Source organism: Daktulosphaira vitifoliae, unplaced genomic scaffold (genome assembly GCF_025091365.1).
Source record: "Daktulosphaira vitifoliae isolate Bord-2020 unplaced genomic scaffold, ASM2509136v1 Scaffold_5, whole genome shotgun sequence".
Classification (NCBI taxonomy): domain Eukaryota; kingdom Metazoa; phylum Arthropoda; class Insecta; order Hemiptera; family Phylloxeridae; genus Daktulosphaira; species Daktulosphaira vitifoliae.
The window spans coordinates 31,404,382-31,427,111 of NW_026099576.1; the positions used below are offsets into that span (position 1 = coordinate 31,404,382).

The 22,730-nt window shown below is 25.3% G+C and overlaps 1 protein-coding gene across 3 annotated transcripts in view; it reads right to left on the reverse strand.

Annotated features, from left to right (window-relative positions):
- Positions 1-176: 176 nt before the first annotated feature.
- Positions 177-22,730, reverse strand: part of LOC126907870 (neurexin-4) — a 28,429-nt gene continuing 5,875 nt past the window's right edge. Inside the window, exons 3-24 of one of the 3 annotated variants that reach the window (XM_050689513.1) lie at positions 17,949-18,145; positions 15,044-15,185; positions 13,524-13,727; positions 13,037-13,203; positions 12,773-12,958; positions 12,497-12,658; positions 12,197-12,413; positions 11,659-11,750; positions 11,421-11,583; positions 11,236-11,361; positions 10,755-10,958; positions 10,514-10,669; positions 10,130-10,276; positions 9,830-10,000; positions 9,493-9,610; positions 9,311-9,411; positions 8,948-9,184; positions 4,761-4,940; positions 4,464-4,597; positions 1,728-1,938; positions 1,114-1,251; positions 177-1,051 (exon numbers count right to left, since the gene is read on the reverse strand). In XM_050689513.1, coding sequence (XP_050545470.1) covers positions 861-1,051; positions 1,114-1,251; positions 1,728-1,938; positions 4,464-4,597; positions 4,761-4,940; positions 8,948-9,184; positions 9,311-9,411; positions 9,493-9,610; positions 9,830-10,000; positions 10,130-10,276; positions 10,514-10,669; positions 10,755-10,958; positions 11,236-11,361; positions 11,421-11,583; positions 11,659-11,750; positions 12,197-12,413; positions 12,497-12,658; positions 12,773-12,958; positions 13,037-13,203; positions 13,524-13,727; positions 15,044-15,185; positions 17,949-18,145 — 3,644 coding nt within the window. In that variant the 3' untranslated portion in view covers positions 177-860. Of the gene's footprint in view, positions 1,052-1,113; positions 1,252-1,727; positions 1,939-4,463; positions 4,598-4,760; positions 4,941-8,947; positions 9,185-9,310; positions 9,412-9,492; positions 9,611-9,829; positions 10,001-10,129; positions 10,277-10,513; positions 10,670-10,754; positions 10,959-11,235; positions 11,362-11,420; positions 11,584-11,658; positions 11,751-12,196; positions 12,414-12,496; positions 12,659-12,772; positions 12,959-13,036; positions 13,204-13,523; positions 13,728-15,043; positions 15,186-17,948; positions 18,146-18,246; positions 18,444-22,730 lie in introns of all 3 variants that reach the window. The other 2 variants (XM_050689512.1, XM_050689514.1) reach the window with 2 other exon arrangements.

The window sequence follows — 22,730 nt, forward strand, 5'->3', positions numbered from 1 at the left end:
GAAAATATGTTTACATAAAATTTAAATCTAATAATACTTTATATCTAAAAATGGACGGAATGTTACACATACAGTACAAATTAAGTATGGTTATGATAAATAGTTGTTAATCTTAGGTACAGAATATATATTATACAGCTAAATATATTTAATATATAAATTAAGTTTTTATAAAATCAGTTATTTATATTTCTTTTTACACAACTTTGACATTTTGAATGGAAAAAAAAAAAAATTAAACATTGTGCTTCAGACAACAATTATTTACATTAACACATCCTGTAGTGCAAACTTTATTTAAGGCAGTTAGTGAGTTATACTTAAGTAAATATTGAGATTCAAATGACTTAATAAAAAGAAATTAAAGCATAATATAAAAATTAATAGTCATTTGTAATTTATAAAGTAAAATAAATAAGATATCCCACACATTTAAACTAATAGATGAAGTGTAATTAAGTAAGATCATATCGATTGTATCAAATTAAAAACAATAAAAATGTATAAACATAAAAAAATTTCATTAGTGGGATTTAATTTAAAATCATATTTCAAGCTATAAGTTAAAACAATTTAACTGATTAAAATTATTTATAAAAAATGTTTTCACTAATATTATTAAAAAATAAGTTTTATTGTATAATTAATTTTTATATTTAATGAAAAAAAAAAGTAATAATAATAAAATGGTACCAAAAATAAAAATAGCTTAAAATATTTGTCTTTGAAACAAATAATAAAACTAATACAAATGTTTATAGTAAAATATGATCAGTTTAAGATTAAACATTTGTAAATTTAAATAAATGGTATCAGATAGTCCAACAAAATTATAAAATTGTCTTACAAGTTTAAAGGTTTTAAATAAACCATTCACGTTTCTTTTGTACTTGATGTCCAGTGGTAGAATGAATTACAGCATCATCTGGATCTAATGCAATATCAGCACCTCGATCTTCTTGAGTGATATAGTCTCCTTTATGCCGTGCTACATATCGTCCAACAAGAAATGCAAGTATGAGAATTGCCAATAATATGAATGAAAATACTCCTACAATGTTTCCAAAATGTATTGTTAAATAAATAATTTACTTATATCATATTTTTAGTTACCTCCAATAAGAGCAGAATTTGTTTCATTATATGCAGCTTTAACTTTTTCTTCATCTAAAATTGGAGGTGGTCTTGTCTCTATTAATGGCTGAGGATGTGTGACGGGCTCAACACCACAAAAATCTTCTTTAATTGTTGCTAGTAAAAAATAAAAAATAAAAATTAGGTTTTTGGTTTTAATGCCCAATAACTCCTAGAAATTAAGTATTCGAAAATTTGTTTCTATTATCAATTAAAAGCATATTATATTAGCTATTATTTGATGTAGTTTTAAAAAAAGTCAGGTTTTTAGAACACAATCAAAAGTTGATAAGGAAACCATTTTAACATGATGTTTAAACTTCCCCAGTACTTTGATTAATGTATGGATTTTCAAATAAGTATGTTGTCAGCAAGATAAATTCTTAAGTATTGCCAACAAATATTTTGCCAAAAACCATTATTTTTTTAAAAACTTATCTTAATATAAAGTGGAAAAAATTAACTTGGCAGATTCAAACTAATAGCTTCCTAGCTACATATCTAAGCTAATATTTAGATAAGTATACCAACTATTAAAAAAATTAAAAATACAAAAAGTGTTTTATTTGATAGGAATACTACTTATTGCTTACTATTCATTCCACTAACGTTAGGAGGACCATCTTGTTGAAATAATAATTTGAGAGGATATATATCATCAAATTCAACACGTGATATGCAACCCACAAAACCTTCCGTCATGGATGCATTACGACCAATATACATGTATTGTATGTTGTTGAATTGAGCATCAGTAGAATCTTTAATATTGAAATGAAACTCTTTTGGGTCTGATCCATCTACCTTTAATATTAATATTAATTTTTATTTTATTAATTAATATTATACAAATTGAAAATATTAAATTTGTACTGAATTATGAAAAGATAATTGGAGAATTTTTTTAAATTTTATAAAATTTTGATTATAGCTTATTGAAAAATAGTAAGGTTCATCAACAATATCAATATTTCCAACTTTCTCAACGTCTTTTTTTTTTTTACGATATTGATTACCTATTAAAGTATAGAGATATATTGCAAAATAAAATTAATTTTACCACTTTAGGGTAATACATTATAATATAAAAATTCATTGGACGTTTGAATAATACAACAATTCATTGATTATATAACATTAATTTTATTAAAATTTGTAAATCAAATGTTATTAAGACTAATTACCTACATAAGTTATAATTTTTTTTCAGAAAACCAAGAAAATAAATATAAAATTTTATGTTCCATATTTTAAAATTATGTGCTATTTTGCTTATTTGAATACCATGATAGAGAATTTTTTTTTATAACTTAATAAAAAAAATATTGCAGGTGGGCTTTTATTGGCTTGCAACACTTTGAGATTTGACGTTTGCATAACGACTAGCTATGGTAGCAAGAGTCGCCACCAATTAGGAGAGATGTTACATCTATCAGATATCATTATCGGATTATAGGTGGAATTTAATTTTAAGTTATTAAGAATTTAATTTAAGTTAATATGTTGTTAAATACAGATGATTATAACACTACGTGGTTTATTAACCACAACTATGATAAGTGAAGTTGTAAGTGATTGATATGTAAAACATATCATAGCACATGTCTAGATTAAGGAACAGGAATAAAGTTACTTAAGTTACTCTCGCAATAAAAATAAATATTACGGTTAAAATTAATATGGAAATTTAATCTAATTGCTAAAAAAGAAAATTTAGTTGAACATTGACAAAAATACGAATGTATAAAAACCAAGAGTATTATCAGAATTTAATAAAAAACACTAGAAGCAGTTTGGACGCTCGCTCCAAAGTGTTGACTAGAAGAAAGAGGAAACACGTGTTCTACATATATGAATATAATAAGATAATTAATAAAACACAACTCATTACATAAATGTAATTATAAAAAACAAACCCAGCACAAACTTACAAGTTTGAAATTGACATTATAAATAGAAAAAATAATGAAATTTTGATAGATTTTAATTTTTAACAAAACAAATTAATTTTTGGTCAATAATTCAAAATTGATGCAAATTGACGCTTTGATGCAAATCTTTAGATAGTGTTTAATTTTAAAAAATTGGTGGGTTATTCCAAAAGCTACATGATCTGCTATTTCCTTATTAATACCCTGATTAAGATAAAGTATGTCGAATGAAAATTGTGTTATAAAGTTATAGCATTATAAAGTTAAAAATGTAAAAAATAATATAGAGAATTTTCACATAAAAATAACATTTGGTAGCTATTTTCACCGTGAAGACAAAATAAAGTCCGAAATTTCTTTTTCCTTAATAAAGTACATTACATTACCTTTAATTTAAGATATATATAAAAGTGTCAGACTTTCTGGAACACATTTAAAAGTTAAGTTGAAAAGTTGTCATTTTAAATCCCCCCTCTGTGGGCAGGTAAAGGGTCAGAGATTTATAAAAAAAATATACCATATGATAGGTAAAAACATTAAGCATCTATAATAAAAAAATTATATTGATTTGTTCATTTTTGAAAAAGTTATGGCAGTTTTAAGTAAAAAAATTGAAAAAATTAGCGATTTTTAATTTTGTAATTTTTTTGTAGATTTCCCCCATTTATGGGGAACGAAGGAAATTTTTTCAATTTTTAAGGGTAATGTCTTCGACTAGATACGATTTGTGATCTTTTGACGTATCGTTGAAAGAAATCCGTTCGGTGAGAGCTGAGAAAAAGTGGTAACAGACACAAAAAAAAAAAACACATCATAGTAAAACCAATACCTTCTCAGCTTCGCATTGAAGCTAACAAGGAAATGATGCCCAGTATTCAAAGAGACTCATTTCATTGCATTATTCACACATTTTTGATTGTACAATAAAAAAAAATATGTAGACATATCAAAAATTATAAACAGTTCATCTTTGAATTTATTACGGTTACAATATTTTGACTAAATTATGTATAATTTTTAATTAAATAATTAATATATATATGATTATGTATACTTCTAGCTTATATTCAAAAACTTCATTCACTCTAAAAACTCTGAATTTCGCCATCAACTAAAAAGGTTTTAATATGAATTTTTAATTTTTCTGAAGAATTTCTGTCATTTTAAAGAGATTTTTTATGATCTGTCATTAAAAATATATAATATTTTGATTGTACTTGGAAACTTAAGAAGCCATAAAAATATACAAAATTTAAATATTATAGAAATGTATACTTTTAAAGAAGCCATAAAATAACAGATTTAACTTGATAAATAACAGTTAACTTGATAACAATGTAAATTAATTACTATTTAATTTATTAATTGTACAATATTCTTCATATAAATGATGCTTACCTCCATCACTAAAGTAGAGCCTGAGTTTTTTCTTTTAATTCTTAGGTCATGATACTGACCAAGCCCAAAATGTTGTTCAGGAAAAATAAGTTCTTGTCGCTCAAACCCAAAGTCAAAAACCACTCTTAAATGACCTTAAAATAAAAATATCAAATATTATTACATATATTAATAAGAAAAATTAAGCAATATTTTTTTAATAATTAACCCTAGTTTCTTAATTATTTAATATCAGATTAAGTTCAATTATTTTACATAAGGTACATGTAAATATATAATTAAATAACAGATACATACCACTGTTTGATACCATAATGGTCATATATTCTCCAGAAATATTTGAAAACAATCCAAGTAAAAAGCCTTTTGGATTTGTAGTAGTGAAACCAACTCTAATATTTTCTGATATAGTTGATCTCCAAATTCCTTCAAAATCATATCTAATCATTGAACTTGCTTTTAGGGTTACACCAATTTCTAAATAAAATATAAAATGCAATATAATTAATTTCATTATAAATAAATAGTTTTCAATAGGAACCTATCAAAATAGTATAACAATAATACATTCCTGTATGAATAAATTATAAGAAAATTACTTAAAATAAATTTGTCAAAAAAAAATTAAATTTTATAAATTGTACAGAGATTTATATACAAGGTATTTTTTTTACTCTTTCAATTCGGATTTGGTCACTAACTAAGTATGGATGCCACACAACCACATTGTATTCTAAAATGGGGCGAACGAGGGAAAAGTAGAAGGATCTTAAACATTGTGGGAAAGCTAGTATGACGCTTTATAAATCTTAAAATTTTTAAGGCTTTGCCAACTATTATGTTGATATGAACGTCGAATGATAGTGAGGGAGTCAAATGAAATCCTAAGTCAGTAACTCAAAATACACACTCTAACACGGTACTATTTAAAGATAAGAGTGAAGAAGTAGAACACGCTTCTTGTTAAATGCCATAATGTGACATTTACTTAGATTAAGTGAGAGGCCAACCTGATTAAGCCAGCAAACAAAAGAATCAAGACCTGCCTGCAGTAGTAAACAATCAGAGAGAGAAGCTAATTTCATGAAAATTTTGATGTCATCTGCGAATAAGAGGACTCGAGAATTAATTATTAATAGAGTTGACATAGGAATAAACAGCCCTCTGCCCAGCAGAGGAGGTGCCCACCTTAGGGGACGACCGAAGGAACTTTAGTAACATTAGCACCATTGACAGAAACAATTGTTTTCTTGACGTAAGGTAGGACTATAGCCAATAAAATAAATGATCACCTATACCAAGAGATTTAAACTCAGATACAAGCAGACAATAGTCAATTGTATAGAAGGCTTTTTTATAGTCAGTGAAGACAGTGTTAACTTGAAAACCATTTTCGAAGCTGTCTAAAATAAAGATTGTGAAGGACAAATTACAAGATACGGTAGATTTACCTGGGCGGAAGCCATGTTGTTTATCAATGATGATGTGGAACTTTGTTTAATATTAGAATAGATAAGGGATTCAAATAGTTTAGTAATATGAGGAAGGATGGAGATAGGTCTATAATTGGAGACAAGAGACAGGTCACCAGTTTTCAGTATAGGTGTGATGGAACTAATTTTCCATGCCTCAGGAAAAAATTTTTTTTATGTAGTGAACGCCTAAAAAGCAAAAAGATAGGATATACTAAAGAAAGACAACAATTATATAATAATTGTGCTGAGATTCCATCATGATAATTCGAAAAATTATTTTTTAGAGAACTTAATACGGTTTGGATATTATCAAGGAAAAAAGAACAATTTGAGGGCAGATTATAAGGATAGGTGGTACAAATAATTAAATCAGAGTGACAAGAAAAAGGAGTATTGTAAACAGAAGAAAAGTGGTACAAAAACAGATTAGCGGATTCAGTAGGTGAACAGGAGGTTACATTATTGTGACACACAGATGAAGGAATGGAAGAGCTTTTATTCAGATCTTTGGTATATTTCCAAAAGGTAGAAGGATTAAGAGTAAGCATTTTTTAGGTGTCATTAATATAGGACTAGTAATTTAGTTTAGAGATATGCTCACATTTAGCTCTTAGCTCTGAAAAAATTAAATAATTAAATAATAAAAAATAACGTTTTGATTGTTTAAAATTAGCATTAGCTTGTTTTTTTTTGAAAAATAAGATTTTTAAGAGTGGGTGTTGCCCAACAAGGAACCTTAAGAGTTTTAAAATTTTTATCAGGAACAAAGAGATTAATAGACTGTAGGATCGCATCATTAAAAACAGAAGCGGCATGATTGATAGAGTAAAAAGAGAAGGTATCCTCCCAGTTAAAGGAATTAAAGAATTGAGATATAGAATTATAGTCGGCACATTTAAAATCTTTGTAAGTGTGTGTATCATCAGTGTAGGGAGTTGTTGGAAAAGGGAACTTAATATGCAAAGGAGGGTGGTAAGGATCTGGAATTACAGTGGGTCTAAAGATAAATTTACTGATACATTATTGGAATTAGAAAGTATAAGATCGAGAATGCTACCATGTTTATTAGGATGGGAGTTAAGCTGAAAAAAGTTGAAATAAGAGAAAGGATCTCTTAAAGAGGCAGAAATTTTACTATAACTACCAGAGACAGAAAATCCTAAACTGTCGCAAGACCAAGTAACAATAAGTATTTTATAGTCACCACACAACAGAACAAACTATGGCTTGTAGTTTAAGAAAATTTGTTCTATGGAAACAATATGAGCATCAACAACTGAAGAGGGAGAATGAGGAGGTAAATACACAGCATCAATTAATAAGGAAGAAGAATTAATAGACAATAGAACAAATGATTGCTCAACATTGATGACATATAAGGATACAGGAAATGATTTGATTGACGACCACCATCATGAGAGTGAGAACTATTGTTGGGATTACGATCAAGCCTCATTATATAGTAACCTCTTAGGCCAAGTTTGCTATAAGAGAAATAGGAAGTTTCTGTTAGGAAACTTAAATATCATATATGTGGAAAAAAGGAATGGAGGTTCTAAGATTTACAAGTTTAGTTATTAGTCCACGTACATTTTGATAAAAAATATTTAAATTAACATCATGTGATTTAAAGATTTTTTAATTTTATTTATAAAATTAGTGAATTCTAAAAAAAATATGTCAAAAATTGATGTTGGGTTTGGTTGGGTTGGGTTTGGTTGACAACTGAAACAACATAAGGCCGATAATTTATTAGGCGATAACTGGTTCTCACAGCATTTAGGTAAATAAGGTAGAGTAGAAGCGTCATCGGTAGATGAGTGAATATTTAACAAGGAGAGAGTACAGTTATAATAAAGCTGATTAAGATGATTTAGTTTTTTGACTATGTTAATGATGTATTACCCAGGTAAGCTGACCTAGAAGCTAGTACAATAGAAGGAAAGATATCTCAATACTTTATCATGATGTTAGTCTCACTATTCTTTTTACGATTTTCAAATTATGTGTAAAACCGGGGAATAGATTCACATTCTCTAAATGATCAATTATAAGTAACGGATATTGTATTCATTGAACTACTTGTAGGATACGTTTAATTGCGCTGAAGTCAGATATCAGTTTAATTACTATCTCTTTAAATGGAAAAAATATTTTAAGTGGACTTTTTTTAATTTCCTCGAATTTTAGATTCGAGGAGCTGGCAGGAAGAAAAAACTGAAGAGTTTCAGAAAGCCACATTGACTCAAAATGGTTTTAGGTGAATTAGAATTCATCTTGAATGGAAATATTTACTTCAGCAAAAAACTCTTAGTGATACTGAAACGCAGCCAAAACAGCAATGTATATTGAAGAAAAGAGCTTGAGTGTGTTAGTTAGTGGACTACTGTTTAAGTCACCGAGCTAAACAGCTGGTGGGAAATGTGGAATAGTAGATTGATAACCACGAGAAAATTCTTGATAACAACAATAAGTACTTATGATTTAAGTAATAGAAATCTTTGTACTATAAATTGTTATGTAAAAAATTAACACTAAAATGACTCACAATGTAAGAGCAAAAGATTCTAAACACAGCTATGAGTTAAAAATAGAGAAGCAAATGTAATTATTTTATTTTATTTAAAAAAAAAAGTAGATAGATTTATCACTTTGTTATCAGTGTATGTACAATATAATTTTTATTAATCAGTTATTATGCATTCCTTTTTATTCAAACACTATAAAATACTTATTCATTCATTTAAATATTAAATTAGATTATAATTTAGAAATTAATCTATTTATAAAAATAACTAGTGGATATGAAATATTTCTGTATTTAGATGAGAAGAGAAATGTTGATGTGAATTGTCTAATAATAAAAATATTCATTACATGTGCCCCATAAACAGTATATATTTAAAAGTATTAATTACTTTCAAAATACTAGTTCAAAGTTAAATAAAAAATAATTTTCAGTTTTTATACAATAATGTTCCAGTTATTATATATTATTGCTTATCATACCATCGGCACATATAGGGCCCTTAAATGCAGTCCATCGACAATCACATGAGTACCCATCATACTTTTCAAAACAAGTTCCATTATTTAAACAAGGGCTACTATCACATTTTCCAATACAACCTGGTGATATACCATAAAGTCCTTCTTCTGCATACTTCCTTAAATCAATTAATTGGCCGTTTAACATGAATGCCCTCATACAACCAATAAAGCCATTTTGTTCATCAGATGATGCACCTATTACAAATAGATTGTATTACAACATTAATAAAAGTTATATTTTTTGGTTTAACCCTTGGCTTATGAGGAATAAGTGTTTAATCTGGTAACCTTCTTTTGGTGAAATTAAAATAAAATTTATACCTATTATAAAAGGTGATGTTAAATGAATTGCACGGACAGGTCCAGGAGGTTCTTTAACAGATTGTCTTAAGGCACCATTGACTATAATACGACTTTCTTTTCTAAAAAAAATAAAAATAATAATAAACAAACCAATAATTAAATAATTTATACAAGAGCTATTCACATAATTTTAAACGAACCTATTTCTTTCTACTAAAACTGAATGCCATCGATCATCATTTAGTGTGTCAGATGTTTCTACACGTACACTTAAAGGACCACTGCCAGCTTGATAAGTGAATTGTAATGAATGACCACCTAAATAAAATATGATATAAATTGAAACTTAATTATAACAAATTTCTTGAAAAATTAATTCAAAACTTCAAATAATTTTTATTTCCTTTAAAAAATATTTAATTAATAATAACTTTATATATTTTTTATTTTTGGGCTATAACAAAAGTTGTAGGGTGTAATAATATGCATCATTTGAATAAGTCAAAATATTTTTAAATATTTAAACACATATCTTACTAATAAGTGAAAATTTGATAAAATCTTTAGGACCATGACTTTCAAAAATAACAGCATTTTCAATAGTTGTTTTAAATTCAAAATAAATATCTGAATTCTGTCCAAAATCAAAAGTTGGTAAACGTATTTGTGAATCCAATTTTCTGAATGTTATAACATTATTAAATAAATCTGTTAACAAACATTAATAGTGTATATTACTTAATTTTTTTTAGCAAATGATCAAGATAATTTTAAAATAAAAGACATTGCTATTTATCAAAACAATAGAATAATAATGAAAAAAATATAAATACTCACCATCACCTTCACACATTAATGGTCCTACTTTGTAACGACCTTCTTTTTCATCTAAAGGAGTTCCTGTATCTCCAAATTGTACTTTTTTTATGGGTAAATGCTCTTTTTCTCTAATATCACCAGAGTCTGATAACCAACTGTCAAATCCTAGGATAAGAAAAATAGTTAAAATTACAGTATATTACAGAATAAATAACTCATATATTTATATAATATGATTATAGTATTAAAAAAATTATATTTGTTTTATTACATAGAAAAAATAATAGTTCATAAATAATTTATACAAATATAAATATATATATATACATAAAAATTAATAAATTTTTTTATTATTTCACTGTATTATCCCTAAAATTAAAAATTAGATTAAAAAATATTTACCAGAATCACAATTGCACCATTTTGTTTGATCTTTGCAATCACCAATAACACCACACTGACATTTGTAAGATCCAGGAATAGAGCCACCCCAATAATCCATTTTTTGATTATGTCTAGATACCCACCATCCAAAAGGTCTAAAATCTATTCCATTTGCTATATAATTAAAATTACAAATATTAAAATACATTAAATAATATTAAAATATAACCAATCATCAGAGAGTAATAATTTTTAATACCAGGAGAATTAAACAGTCGAGATTGTTTACAAGAGTAACTTAATGATTGCCAACATGAATGAGATCTGTTAACAAGTGCTTCAATTTGAAAGATGTCAGCTTCATACATAAAATCTTGGCTAAAACCGCCAGGTTCTTGATAACCATCTACAGGTGATTCACCTTCATTTTGGTGTCTAACCAAAGTGACAACTCTTCCATCAGCTAACAACAATCGTTTTTTTTAATAATTCAAAATAAACAATGATAGTAAATTATAATTCATTTTTTTGTGTTACTAAAGAATGAAACAAATAAAATCAAAATATGATTAATTAAGTGAAGAAAATTTTTAAGATCACTAATTATACTGTATATTATTAAAGTGTCGAGTTAAAAAAAATATATTAGTCAACAACCATAAATGGACATAAAATTGTTTTATTTTTATCATTCAGTGATAATAATTATTTATCCTAATTGAATCAATTAAATAATTTACCATAATATTGACATGTAACTGGAAATGGTTTCAATGGACCACTACCATCAACATCTACAGTAATGTCAGCACTTTGACCTACTGGATTTACGTTCATATGGGCTCGACATGATAAAGGATGTAAAGCTAAAATTAAATAAATTTAAAAATATCTTATAGCTATATGCATATTTTAGTGGCCTTACGAGTTTGACATACAGCTCCACCATAACCAGTATTAGAACAAATGCAAAAAAATTCATTAGAATTCTGTTTGCAAGTTCCACCATGTCTACATGGATTTGGATTACATCTATCAATCATTTGACATGCATCAAATAAAATTTCTTTTTCACAACAGTACCCTTCCTGAAATTTTTTTTTGTATATTACGATAGTATAACTAATTTAAATTGTTTACTCTTAAAATGATTAAAGACTTACTCCAAGTTTCCAGTCAGTTGGTAGCATATAATTTCCATCAACTGTTATCAGACGCATACAACCAATAAAACCAATTGAACCATGAACACCGCCTATGGAAAAAACAAAGAAACAACCACTACAATTCTTGTTCAATTTAAGATTTTTATTATTAAGAATACAATATCGAGATTTGAAAATTCATAGAATAGGTTTTATAATAAACTTTGTAAAAATTCTAACTTCTCATTTATTCATTTGATTAAAAATAAAAATTTGCATACAAATTTAAAGTTTTATTTTTGTCATTTTTTAAAAATGTCATTTAATATTTAATCATATAACTTATTTTTATAAAAATATTCTTGAAGTTAAAATTATGCCAATGATGTTAAATATAAAAAAAGTGTAATCAAAAGATTGTAATTAAATATTGGTAATAAAAAATTACAAGAATAACCAACTTTAATTTTCATACTAAATTTGATGTATATATAATAATTGTCATACAATAATTAATTTAATTTAATAATAACTCAGCTATTTAAAATTTACTAACCAGCAATGAGATAATTAGTACCAGTCATAAAATCTAACTTTCGTATTGTTTGCATAGGTCTATTATCAACATTCAACTCCAGAAAATTATTTCTCAAAACTAAAATAACACTATGCCATCTTCCATCATTAAAATTTTCTTCGTAGTTATTCAAAACCACTCGAGTATCATCTTTTGTTACTAATTCTACCATAATACTTCCATTTTCCAAAAAGAGCTATTTTATAATGCAAAATTTGAAATAATAAATAAAATATACCAATTTAAATGTATTCACAGGTGATACTTAAAAAAAATTACTTTTACGTGTCCATTTGTCAAAAATTTATGATGTGCCAGCATTCCTTTTTCTTCGTAGGTCCGGAATGATAATGAAATATTAATTTTTTTCATTCCTTCATAACTTTTAATAAGAGCATGTGATGATTGAGTAAGAAATGTGACAGGAATTATTGGAGAATCCTTTAAACAATATTAACAATGATTAATGTAAACTATACAACTATTTAAAATAGTTTTCTTTTGCTATATTTAAAATAGTAACTTGTTAAATAATAAATATATTCTAGTACTTACTAAGCAGGTGTATAATGTGTTTACTTTTTGATATTTCTGCATCAACCAAGAATCTCCAGAGTTATATGCTTCTTTAACTAAATAAATCATATTTGTTGAATTCATATGAAGATTTTCAATACATCCAGTAAAATTTTTATTGATAACTAAACCATTATTCAAATGGGGCACACCTCCGATAAATATCTAAAATAGTAAAAATAAAATTTAACACTTTTGATTGTATTTCTTGAAATTATTATTTAATTAATTTAAAAATCTTACTTCATGATTGAGATCTAATCTTTCAAATTCTCCTTTTATGCGCCCTTCAATGGTAACACGATCAACAGAAAACTCAACATCAAGTTTATTTCGCATTATAATAACTTCGTGCCAAATATTATCATCCAATAAACTTCCAATTGATAAACTTGTCATAATTTGGGAACCTTACAAAAAAAAAATCAATATAAGTTTATATGAGTGATAGTTAAAATAAATTAAAATATTTCTTATATTATAATTCTCTTAGATAGTTATCCAAATAAAATATTTGCGGACACAGAAGAATTTTTTTTTGGAAGGGAACAGGGAATTACACTATTTTTGTTAAAATAAAATTTTTTTTTCTAAAACAGAACCTTTTTTTTTTAAATATAATTTTAATTTTTGGGGGTGGTACCATCATTTCCACGGTTCTATCTATAACTGCAATAAAATGTAACTATCTAAATTTTTACTACTAAAATTCATTCATGAATAAATTTACCTAAATTTATATTTAATAGTAATCTGTTATCTCTAAGCTGCAATGCTAGATAATCGCCTTGAGATCCAATACCATACAATAATACTCCATCAGCTACATTAGTTTTAAATCGAAATCTTATTGTTTCTCTATGAGCAGAAACTGGAGAATCTCTTAAATTCCATCGAACCAATGAACTTCCATTAAAGTAAAGATTATCAGAAGCTAAAATAATAAATTTAAATAATTAAGAGTTCCACTAGAATTACACTTTTACGTACACAAAGATTAGTATATTTGTTTTATTTTGTGAACATTTTTTTCTCATTTGATTATTAATATTTTGAAGATCATAATGATTATCATAGAATAAATATAGGAACATTTTATTTGAAATCTCCAAAGATTTAAATTATTTTTTTAACTTTTGAATTACAGTAACATAAGTATAATTTAAACTATAAAAAGAGGATAAAACAAATTTCTTTTTAATTTAAATTTTGGTGCTTCAAATTTTCTCAGAGGTAAAAATTTTATATTCATTTATACTCAAAATAACAAAATCTTTGAAAATAATTTTTTTTTAGAATACTTAAGACCTAACATAATAAAAATAAAAATGTTTAATTAGGAACCAATATTCCTTTAATGTTTTATCTATAAATTAATCAAATTTAAAAAAATTGACTAGAGTGTCCTTAGTAGGACATTCTATAAAGTCTTACGTATTCAACAATGGTAAGAATACTTCGGTGAGAACACTTAAGTGAAGAAACCAAATTAATATAATTCGGTTGAAGGTACGCACTATGGACACATAGGTCTAAGTGCATGGGTAGTTCTTGTCCACCTCTATAACAACTAGAACTATAATAATGTTATTTGGTTTTTAATCAAAACACTTCGAAATCCAAAATTTTTACAGAAAATTATATGATTTATGACTTTAATGCCCAATAACTCCTAGAAATTAAGAATTCGTAAATTTGTTTCTTTTATCATTTAAAAGTATATTCTATTAAATATTTTTTGATGTAAGTTTAAAAAAGTCAGGTTTGTTAGAACATAATCAAAAGTTGATAAGAAAACCATTTTAACATGATTTTTAAACATCCCCAGTACTTAGATTAATGTTTGGATTTTAAAATAAGTATGTTGTCAGTAAGATAAATTCTTAAGTATTACCAACAAATATTTAGCCAAAAACCATTAATTTTTCAAAAACTTATCTTAATATAAATAAAAAAATTAAAAATATCAAAATTCTCTGTTTAATGACAATTTAATTTCCCATTATAGGAATTGAGGGAAATCTTTCAAAATGATGCCTCTAGAAAGCTTCAATTATATATGTTTATGATCTTTTGATGCATGTTGAGCAAAATGAGTCCTGCAGAAGTGAAATAATAGTGTATAGCAATAAAAAAAAAAAAAAAAAAAAGCTAGAGTAAAACCAATAACTTCTCAGATATGCATCAAAGTTAATATAAATTAACTACATCAAATGTGTTCATAACTAAAAAATTAATAAAGTAACTTACCATAAGGACAACCATAAAGTTCTAATCTCAAAGATATTCTATCTCTCCATCTAGTTGGATTAATTCTAATCCATTGAGCTATAATAGGAACACTAAAAGTATTTCTGACAGCATCATCACCATTTGCATTGCCTTTAAAAAGCTAAAAAAAAAAATGTATAAAAACTACAAATATAATTAGAAAAATAATTAATAAAAGGATATTGAAAAATATAAATCGTGTTATTGAATTATATTATTTCATAATAAATTATTTAAATGTCAATATAAAACTAGTATAAACTGACAAAACTTTAATTAATGTGAAAATATTGTGAGAAAAATAAATACTATATTACTAATGAAACAAGAAATTATTTATGAAGGTGAATATTTCATACTAATTTCATTTAACTAAGTCATTTATTTCCAATGCTAATCTCAATCTAGTTCTGGCTTATAATATTATATAATAATTGTGTCATTTAAGTAAAATGTTGTACTTTGATAATACAAAAAAAATCGACGGCCATTTAACTAACTAGAAATTAGAAGTAAAATTTAAATTAAACATCCGACTTTACTACATGCAATAGTTACAGTAGGTCAATTTAGAAAAAGGACTATGGTTGTAGTGTAGTTTAATGTTTAGTTTATTTGCTAGGTAAGCATTTGACAGTGTTTTGACAAAATAGATATAGTAGACTCCAGTATAGATTAAAATTTGACAGGGATGAATATCGCTAGTATAAAAAGCTTTGCTGCAATTATTTGTAGAAAAAGACTTGAAAAAAAAACTTGTTAATAAATTTTGATTTAGCTGCTTATTACTCAGATAAAAACAGTTATTAGGTCATTACTCTTTTTAACAAAAATGTATTTTAAAAGCTTTAATTTTGTTTAATTTTAAAGAATGCAGATCTTCCACATTAGTAAAATTTGAACAAAAATAAAATTTGTGTAGATTTATTTCGGTTTTCAAACAATTTTTGTACTTATTGTTTTAATTAAATTTGTTTAAAATGGATATTGAAAAAAGTAATTGTCTTTTGTATTACTGATAAAAATTTCATTGAAATTTGTGAATTTTTAAAAAGTATTATAGCAAAATGAAACAAATTGTAAGAAATTTTTCTTCTTTTAATTTAATAGTAAATAAAAAAATATTTCATTTTATATACTTTTAAATATTGTAGATGTTTTTATGCTATGCAAAGCACTTCAAAATCAACTAGTTTTACAAAAAATTAAAAAATTTAGTTTTTATATTTTTTATCATTGAGGAGTACATTGTATAGTGATAATTGATATAAGTTAAAAGTATGCTCATTTTTTGGAACAATTATAATTAAAGAAAAAAAAATATCTAAAAATTATATTTAAAACCCCATAGTTTTTGGTTAATGTTAGGATTTTCTAAAAAAGTATATAATTAGTCAATGTTTAAAAAATTGTCAATAAAATTTTTGTTTTGACTCCTTTAGTTTTCAAAATATTATCTCAAAATAAAGCTAAATATAAGTGGTTAAAAAACATTTTTATTAAAAAAAGTAACTACATTGTGCAAAAATTAGTTTCAATCATATAAAGCAAGGCTAATCAAGTTAAAACATGTTTTAACTTGCTAAATTTATATCGAAAAACTTTAATTATTTTAAAAGTTCATTCCTTTATTTTACTCCATTAAATTAAAAGTAACTAAATAAAAAAACTAACTTAATTTAAACAAACTTTGTCAAATTTTTTTCTTACTATTATTAATGAGTAAAGGTATTTTTAAATAACATCAATTTGGATATTTCTCAGAGAGTTTTCTTCAATTATCAGAATAATAATTATGAATAATGTTATGTGAAGTCTGTACATAAATGTCCCCATAAGCAAGTGGTGTATTTAGAATTATCATTAAGAGGAGTTCCTCAATTTTTTTATTCTACGGAAACCTTTCTAGAGAGATTCTTTAAAAAAAAAATATTGATAGACTGCGATTTTGAGGATAGTATTGGTGCAGGACGATCGCTATTTAAAGAGCCATAAGGGTTACTCAGAGTGCTTATTATCTTTTGTAAAATTTAATTTTGAAATTTGTTTTCTGATCAGCATTTTTTTTGGAGCGAGAAAAGCAGCTATAATTTTTGCGTTTCCCTTGGTCATTAATATTGCAGTTTTCATATAATTATAATGATATTTAGGATATTAGAAAATAAAATTATGCATAAAAAAATACCAATTTAACTTAATTTTAATATTAATTTATAAAACTAACTTGCAGTTAACATGATATTAAATAGTAACAAATTGAAATAAAAGTTAAATTCCTTAAAAAAATTGAACATATTTATATTAGGCTAGGTGACCTAACCTAGTTCAGTAGTTGGTGTTGAGCTAAATAAATTTTTTGTCATCACTGGCATATTCAATAACTGTTAGAGAGTAAATTAAACATGATTAAAGAGATTAATTAATTTTAACTTAATTTTTTTTAAATTTAGGGCTGAGCCTTGCTTAAGTAATTTAGTATCAGTCATTTAAAAATAATTTCAGCAAGTTTTAAGTGTTCTGTGCTTTCATATATGTTATAAAATACTGTTGTTATGTCCAATAAAATAAAATTACCAATTAAAGAACAAACCACACCTTTAATTCAATGTCTCTTATTAAAAACCCTAGAAAACTTTAAATCCCAATTACTATAATTATTTGTGAGAATTAAACTTAATTGGACATAATTGTATTTTCAATTATTAAATAAAACACATTAAAAATAAGTGATCTATAATTTAACTTTGTGAACTAAATGAAAAAAAAAATTGAAACAAACATAACTACACAACTTGTTTAAAAATATTTATTGATGGAAAATAAAATATTCTATTTGTATAAATTTATTTTGACTGAAAACCAAACAGAAAGGAAATGTTCAAACCTCAATATCGCCACGTATATCTTGTAAATTTTTCCACCCCTGGCCATTATCTGAGAATTGTATAAAATATTCAGTAACAAATTCTAATGTAAAAGATCGACCTTGAACTTCAATAGAACACACTTTCATTTTATCCGAAAATTCAATAATCAATGAGTGATAGAGAGAATCATAAGAAGGAGACCATGCCGAGTGACCTAATTAATTTCTCAAGTAATTTAATTTAATCTTCTTAATACTTAATTTAATAGTTTTAACTTTAATTAGTAATAACATCTCTAGTATCTAATTTAAATACCTTTGTATTTCCAGATGATTCTTTGTATTCTGCATAGTCAAGACCATTTGATCCATAACTAATACCAAAAGTTTCAACATACTCTGAAGATTCAGCCCTACCTTGAGTCATTACTGAAGTTACGGTCATAGTTTGACCTAAGTCAATGACTAGGTATTGAGCAAAATCTGAACTATATGCAGTCCATGCATTGCGGCCTATATTACAAAAGCAAAAAACACAAATGCCAAATTCTAAATTATTAAAATAATAAAACAAATAAAGCATAAATAACATATTTCATGCAGAAAATAAATAAAACTCTGAAGCATATTTAGGTAGTTTTCAGGTTTAAAACATGAAAAATATGATTTTGATCAAATTTGGAGGATCAAGAAAATGTTCATAATTAAATCTTAAATATACTACAGATAAAAAACAAGTAAAATTAGTTTTATTTAATATACTAAGGTCTTAATAAACATACAGGAGTCCCACCAAGTTTTAATAACTTATGATCCAATGAATATTTTTCCTTATTTTTTTTATTTTAATAATTTTTAAGATTGGGACTATGCTAGCGAGGGTACAGCAGCGCTTTAAGCTCTAATTTAGCATCCCAATCAAATTATGAAAAAATAAATTTTTGTTATTTCATGAATAACTTTTATTATCAGTAACCGACAGTAAATATATAAAATAAAAAACCCCGCACAGTGTGGTCGCTGCACAGTGGGAACATGGCATAGTTGGGTCCAGTATAGATTTAATCTGACAGTGATTTTAATCACTATCATTAGAAACGCTTCGATGCAAATCTGTTCTTTTTGAAATTGGTGGATAACTACAAAAGCAAAATATTTTAAATTATATATTATATCATTTTTATAATTAATTCTTTTCAAATTATTATTGATTTTTATTTTTAATATGTTATAAGTAATAATTTCTAACCTACTTTTTTTCGTCCTTTAAACTGAAAGTTTATAATAAAAAAAAAATTGAATTTATTACCATAACTTTTAGCTCAACTTACAAGTTTGAAATTGACATTATAAATAGAAAAAATAATGAAATTTTGATAGATTTTAATTTTTAACAAAACAAATTAATTTTTGGTCAATTATTTCAATAGTTATTTTATTTAATACTAGAACATTTATAAAAAAACCCAGCACAGGAGGGTCGTAGCACAGTGGTAACGTGGCATAGTTGGATCAAGTATAATGATATCTGACAATGATTAAAATCACTATAAAAAAAAAACGCTTCGATGCAAATCTTTAGATAGTGTTTAATTTTAAAAAATTGGTGGATTATTCCAAAAGCTACATGATCTGCTATTTCCTTATTAATATCCTGATTAAGATAAAATATGTCGAATGAAAATTGTGTTATAAAGTTATAGCATTATAAAGTTAAAAATGTAAAAAATAATATAGAGAATTTTCACATAAAAATAACATTTGGTAGCCATTTTCACCGTGAAGACAAAATAAAGTCCGAAATTTTTTTTTTCCTTAATAAAGTACATTACATTACCTTTAATTTAAGATATATATAAAAGTGTCAGACTTTCTGGAACACATTTAAAAGTTAAGTTGAAAAAGTTCATTTTAAATCCCCCCCCTGTGGGCAGGTAAAGGGTCAGAGATTTATAAAAAAAATATACCATATGATAGGTAAAGACATTAAGCATCTATAATAAAAAAATTATATTGATTTGTTCATTTTTGAAAAAGTTATGGCAGTTTTAAGTAAAAAAATTGAAAAAATTAGCGATTTCTAATTTTGTAATTTTTTTGGAGGTTTCCCCCATTTAAGGGGAACGAGGAACATTTTTTCAATTTTTGAGGGTAATGTCTTCAACTAGATATGATTTGTGATATTTTGACGTATCGTTAAAAGGAATCGGTTCGTTGAGATCTGAGAAAAAGTGGTACCAGACACACAAAAAAAAACACATCATAATAATACCAATACCTTCTCAACTTCGCATCAAAGCTAAAAAATGAAATTTTTAAGATTAAATGCAGTCAGCAAATTTTATAATTACTATTTACAGTAAATTTATCAGAAAAGCTCTATTTTTTTTTTTTGAATTTTTATCATAATAGATCACTTAAATATAAATCATAGTAATCATTTATAATTAACGTTTGGTGTTTAAAAAGATTCAACAATTGAAATATACAGAATTGAATTAATTTTAATGATTTACTTTAACTAAAAAAACCAATAAAAAGAAGTTGTTAAAAAGATCTACTCAATTGAGTGTATTAAAAAATTTGATTATAATCGTAAAAATCGATTGATAAATTCAGGTGAAACTAAAAACCATTTTTTTTTTTAATTTATGATTTATATAATAACATGTTACAAACAATTCGTAATACTATAGACTGGTAGTTCACACAAATAGAGTTAAAAAATTAATAAATTACAAAGTAAAATTATTTACTTTTGTAGTTAGAATACTTTTATCATATCAAATATAATTCGACAATAAATACTTTAAAAATATTAGAAATGAATGATTTTAATTGTTTGTATGGAAAAAGCTGGTTAAGCTACTTTTTATTTGAATAAGGAATTTTTTTTTCAATTTTTAAGGGTAATATTTTCAACTAAATACGAATTTTAATTATTGGCGTATCTTTGAAAAAAGTAGGTCGAGTGTTGGCAAAATAAATCGTAGCCAACAAAAAAACCACATAGTAAAATAATATTAACATGAATAAGAAAATTCTTCTCGCGAGGGGAAACTATAGTTTAATTAAGTTGTTTTGTTAATTTTTAAAAAGTTATGGTAGTTTTAAGAAAAAAAAATGACAAAATTTATCGATTTGAAAAATTGTAATTTTTTTGGTAATTTCCCCCATTTACGTGGAACGAAGGAAATTTTTTTCAATTTTTAAGGGTAATGTTTTCAACTAGTTATGATTTGTGATCTTTTGACATATTGTTCATCAAAATCGGTCTAGTAAGAGCTGAAAAAAAGTGGCAACAGATGAAAAAAAAAAAACTCATTATGGTAAAATCAAACTTTTTCAGCTAAAACACATTTTTCAATCGTTTAAAAAAATTTTTTTAGTTATTTTTTTATTAACCAAAAATATAAAAAGATGAATCCGAAGTTTATACTATTCAACATCCTATGGTTTATACAAAACAAGATATATTCAAAATATAGACTAGCAACGTTATCAAGAAAACAAGTATTCATAGCAATAACACAGATATCATATGTATATTTAAAAATATCACATTAAAAACTCGTTTTAAACGTTTATGAATATAAAAACTTTTTTAAATAATAATACCATATAACTCGACTTGATATTAGTTTAAAAATTATTTATTATTGGGGAGATGTTGGAGGAAGCTTCCGCGGTTTAGTAAGCATTCCATAATTTCAGCAACTCCTGAATTTTTGCTATAGTTGCGTCTATGATGTTAAAACATTTTATTTATAATTTGTTACTGATGAAAAAAATAATTCATTTTAATTTTCTTTTTCAAAATTTCTAAATATTAACTCTACTTACATAAAATATTAGTAGGTCGATAACAACATTAAGATAAGTATTTATTGAGTTTTTCGAAGTAGTTAGTATGCATCAACCTTTACAATTGGATCAAAAGTTACAAGTGATGTCAGAACGTTATGGGGCATTATATCTATATATAAAATTACGCCACTTAAAAAATTATCAGTAGCATATATTTTTAATGGTGTGCAAACATTTCAGTGATCCACATTTATTTATTTTCTTTTTTAGCTATTTTTTTTCAGTAATTTTTTTAGGTTTTTCTAAAAATATAGGTTTTTATGGGTTTAGTGGTTCGAGCACTGCTTAAAACCAAGATATATTGGTTTTTTGTTATCAAGAAATTTGTGCATTGAATATTGACATTTTTTTTTTTTTTTAATTTCATTTCATTTTGTTGTTGTTATATGGAATATCCTAAAAAATAATTTCATTATTATTTATACAAATATAGAATACACTTTCATCGTCCCAAAAATACCGTAAAATTGACTAATACATTTTTTTATCATGGAAATTACGATAAATTTTTCAACAAATTTTAGCTGAAACGCGAAATATTGAGTTACAATTGTATCATTTATGTTTAGCAATGATAAGTTAGATATTAATGATACAGTTAATCAAAAATTAGCCTAAATGATTTCAAAATTAAAATGTAGTCATGAAGGTAGTTTTATAATTCACACCTCGATTAGATTTAAATTTAAGCAATTTGTGAATTTTAAATTCTAATAATTAAAATTAAAACTAAACGAATAATTCCAGAACAAATAAAAATACAATTCATAAAAAGAGGTTGTATTATGAATTATACTTTAACTTTGTTCAAGCTAGTTCTTTTAAAAGACTTAGCTTAAACAAACATTTTATATCATTATATTATATAATAAAAAAAACTTAATTTATTTACTATATTAATTATAAAAAACACTATTGAAAAAAGATATTGGT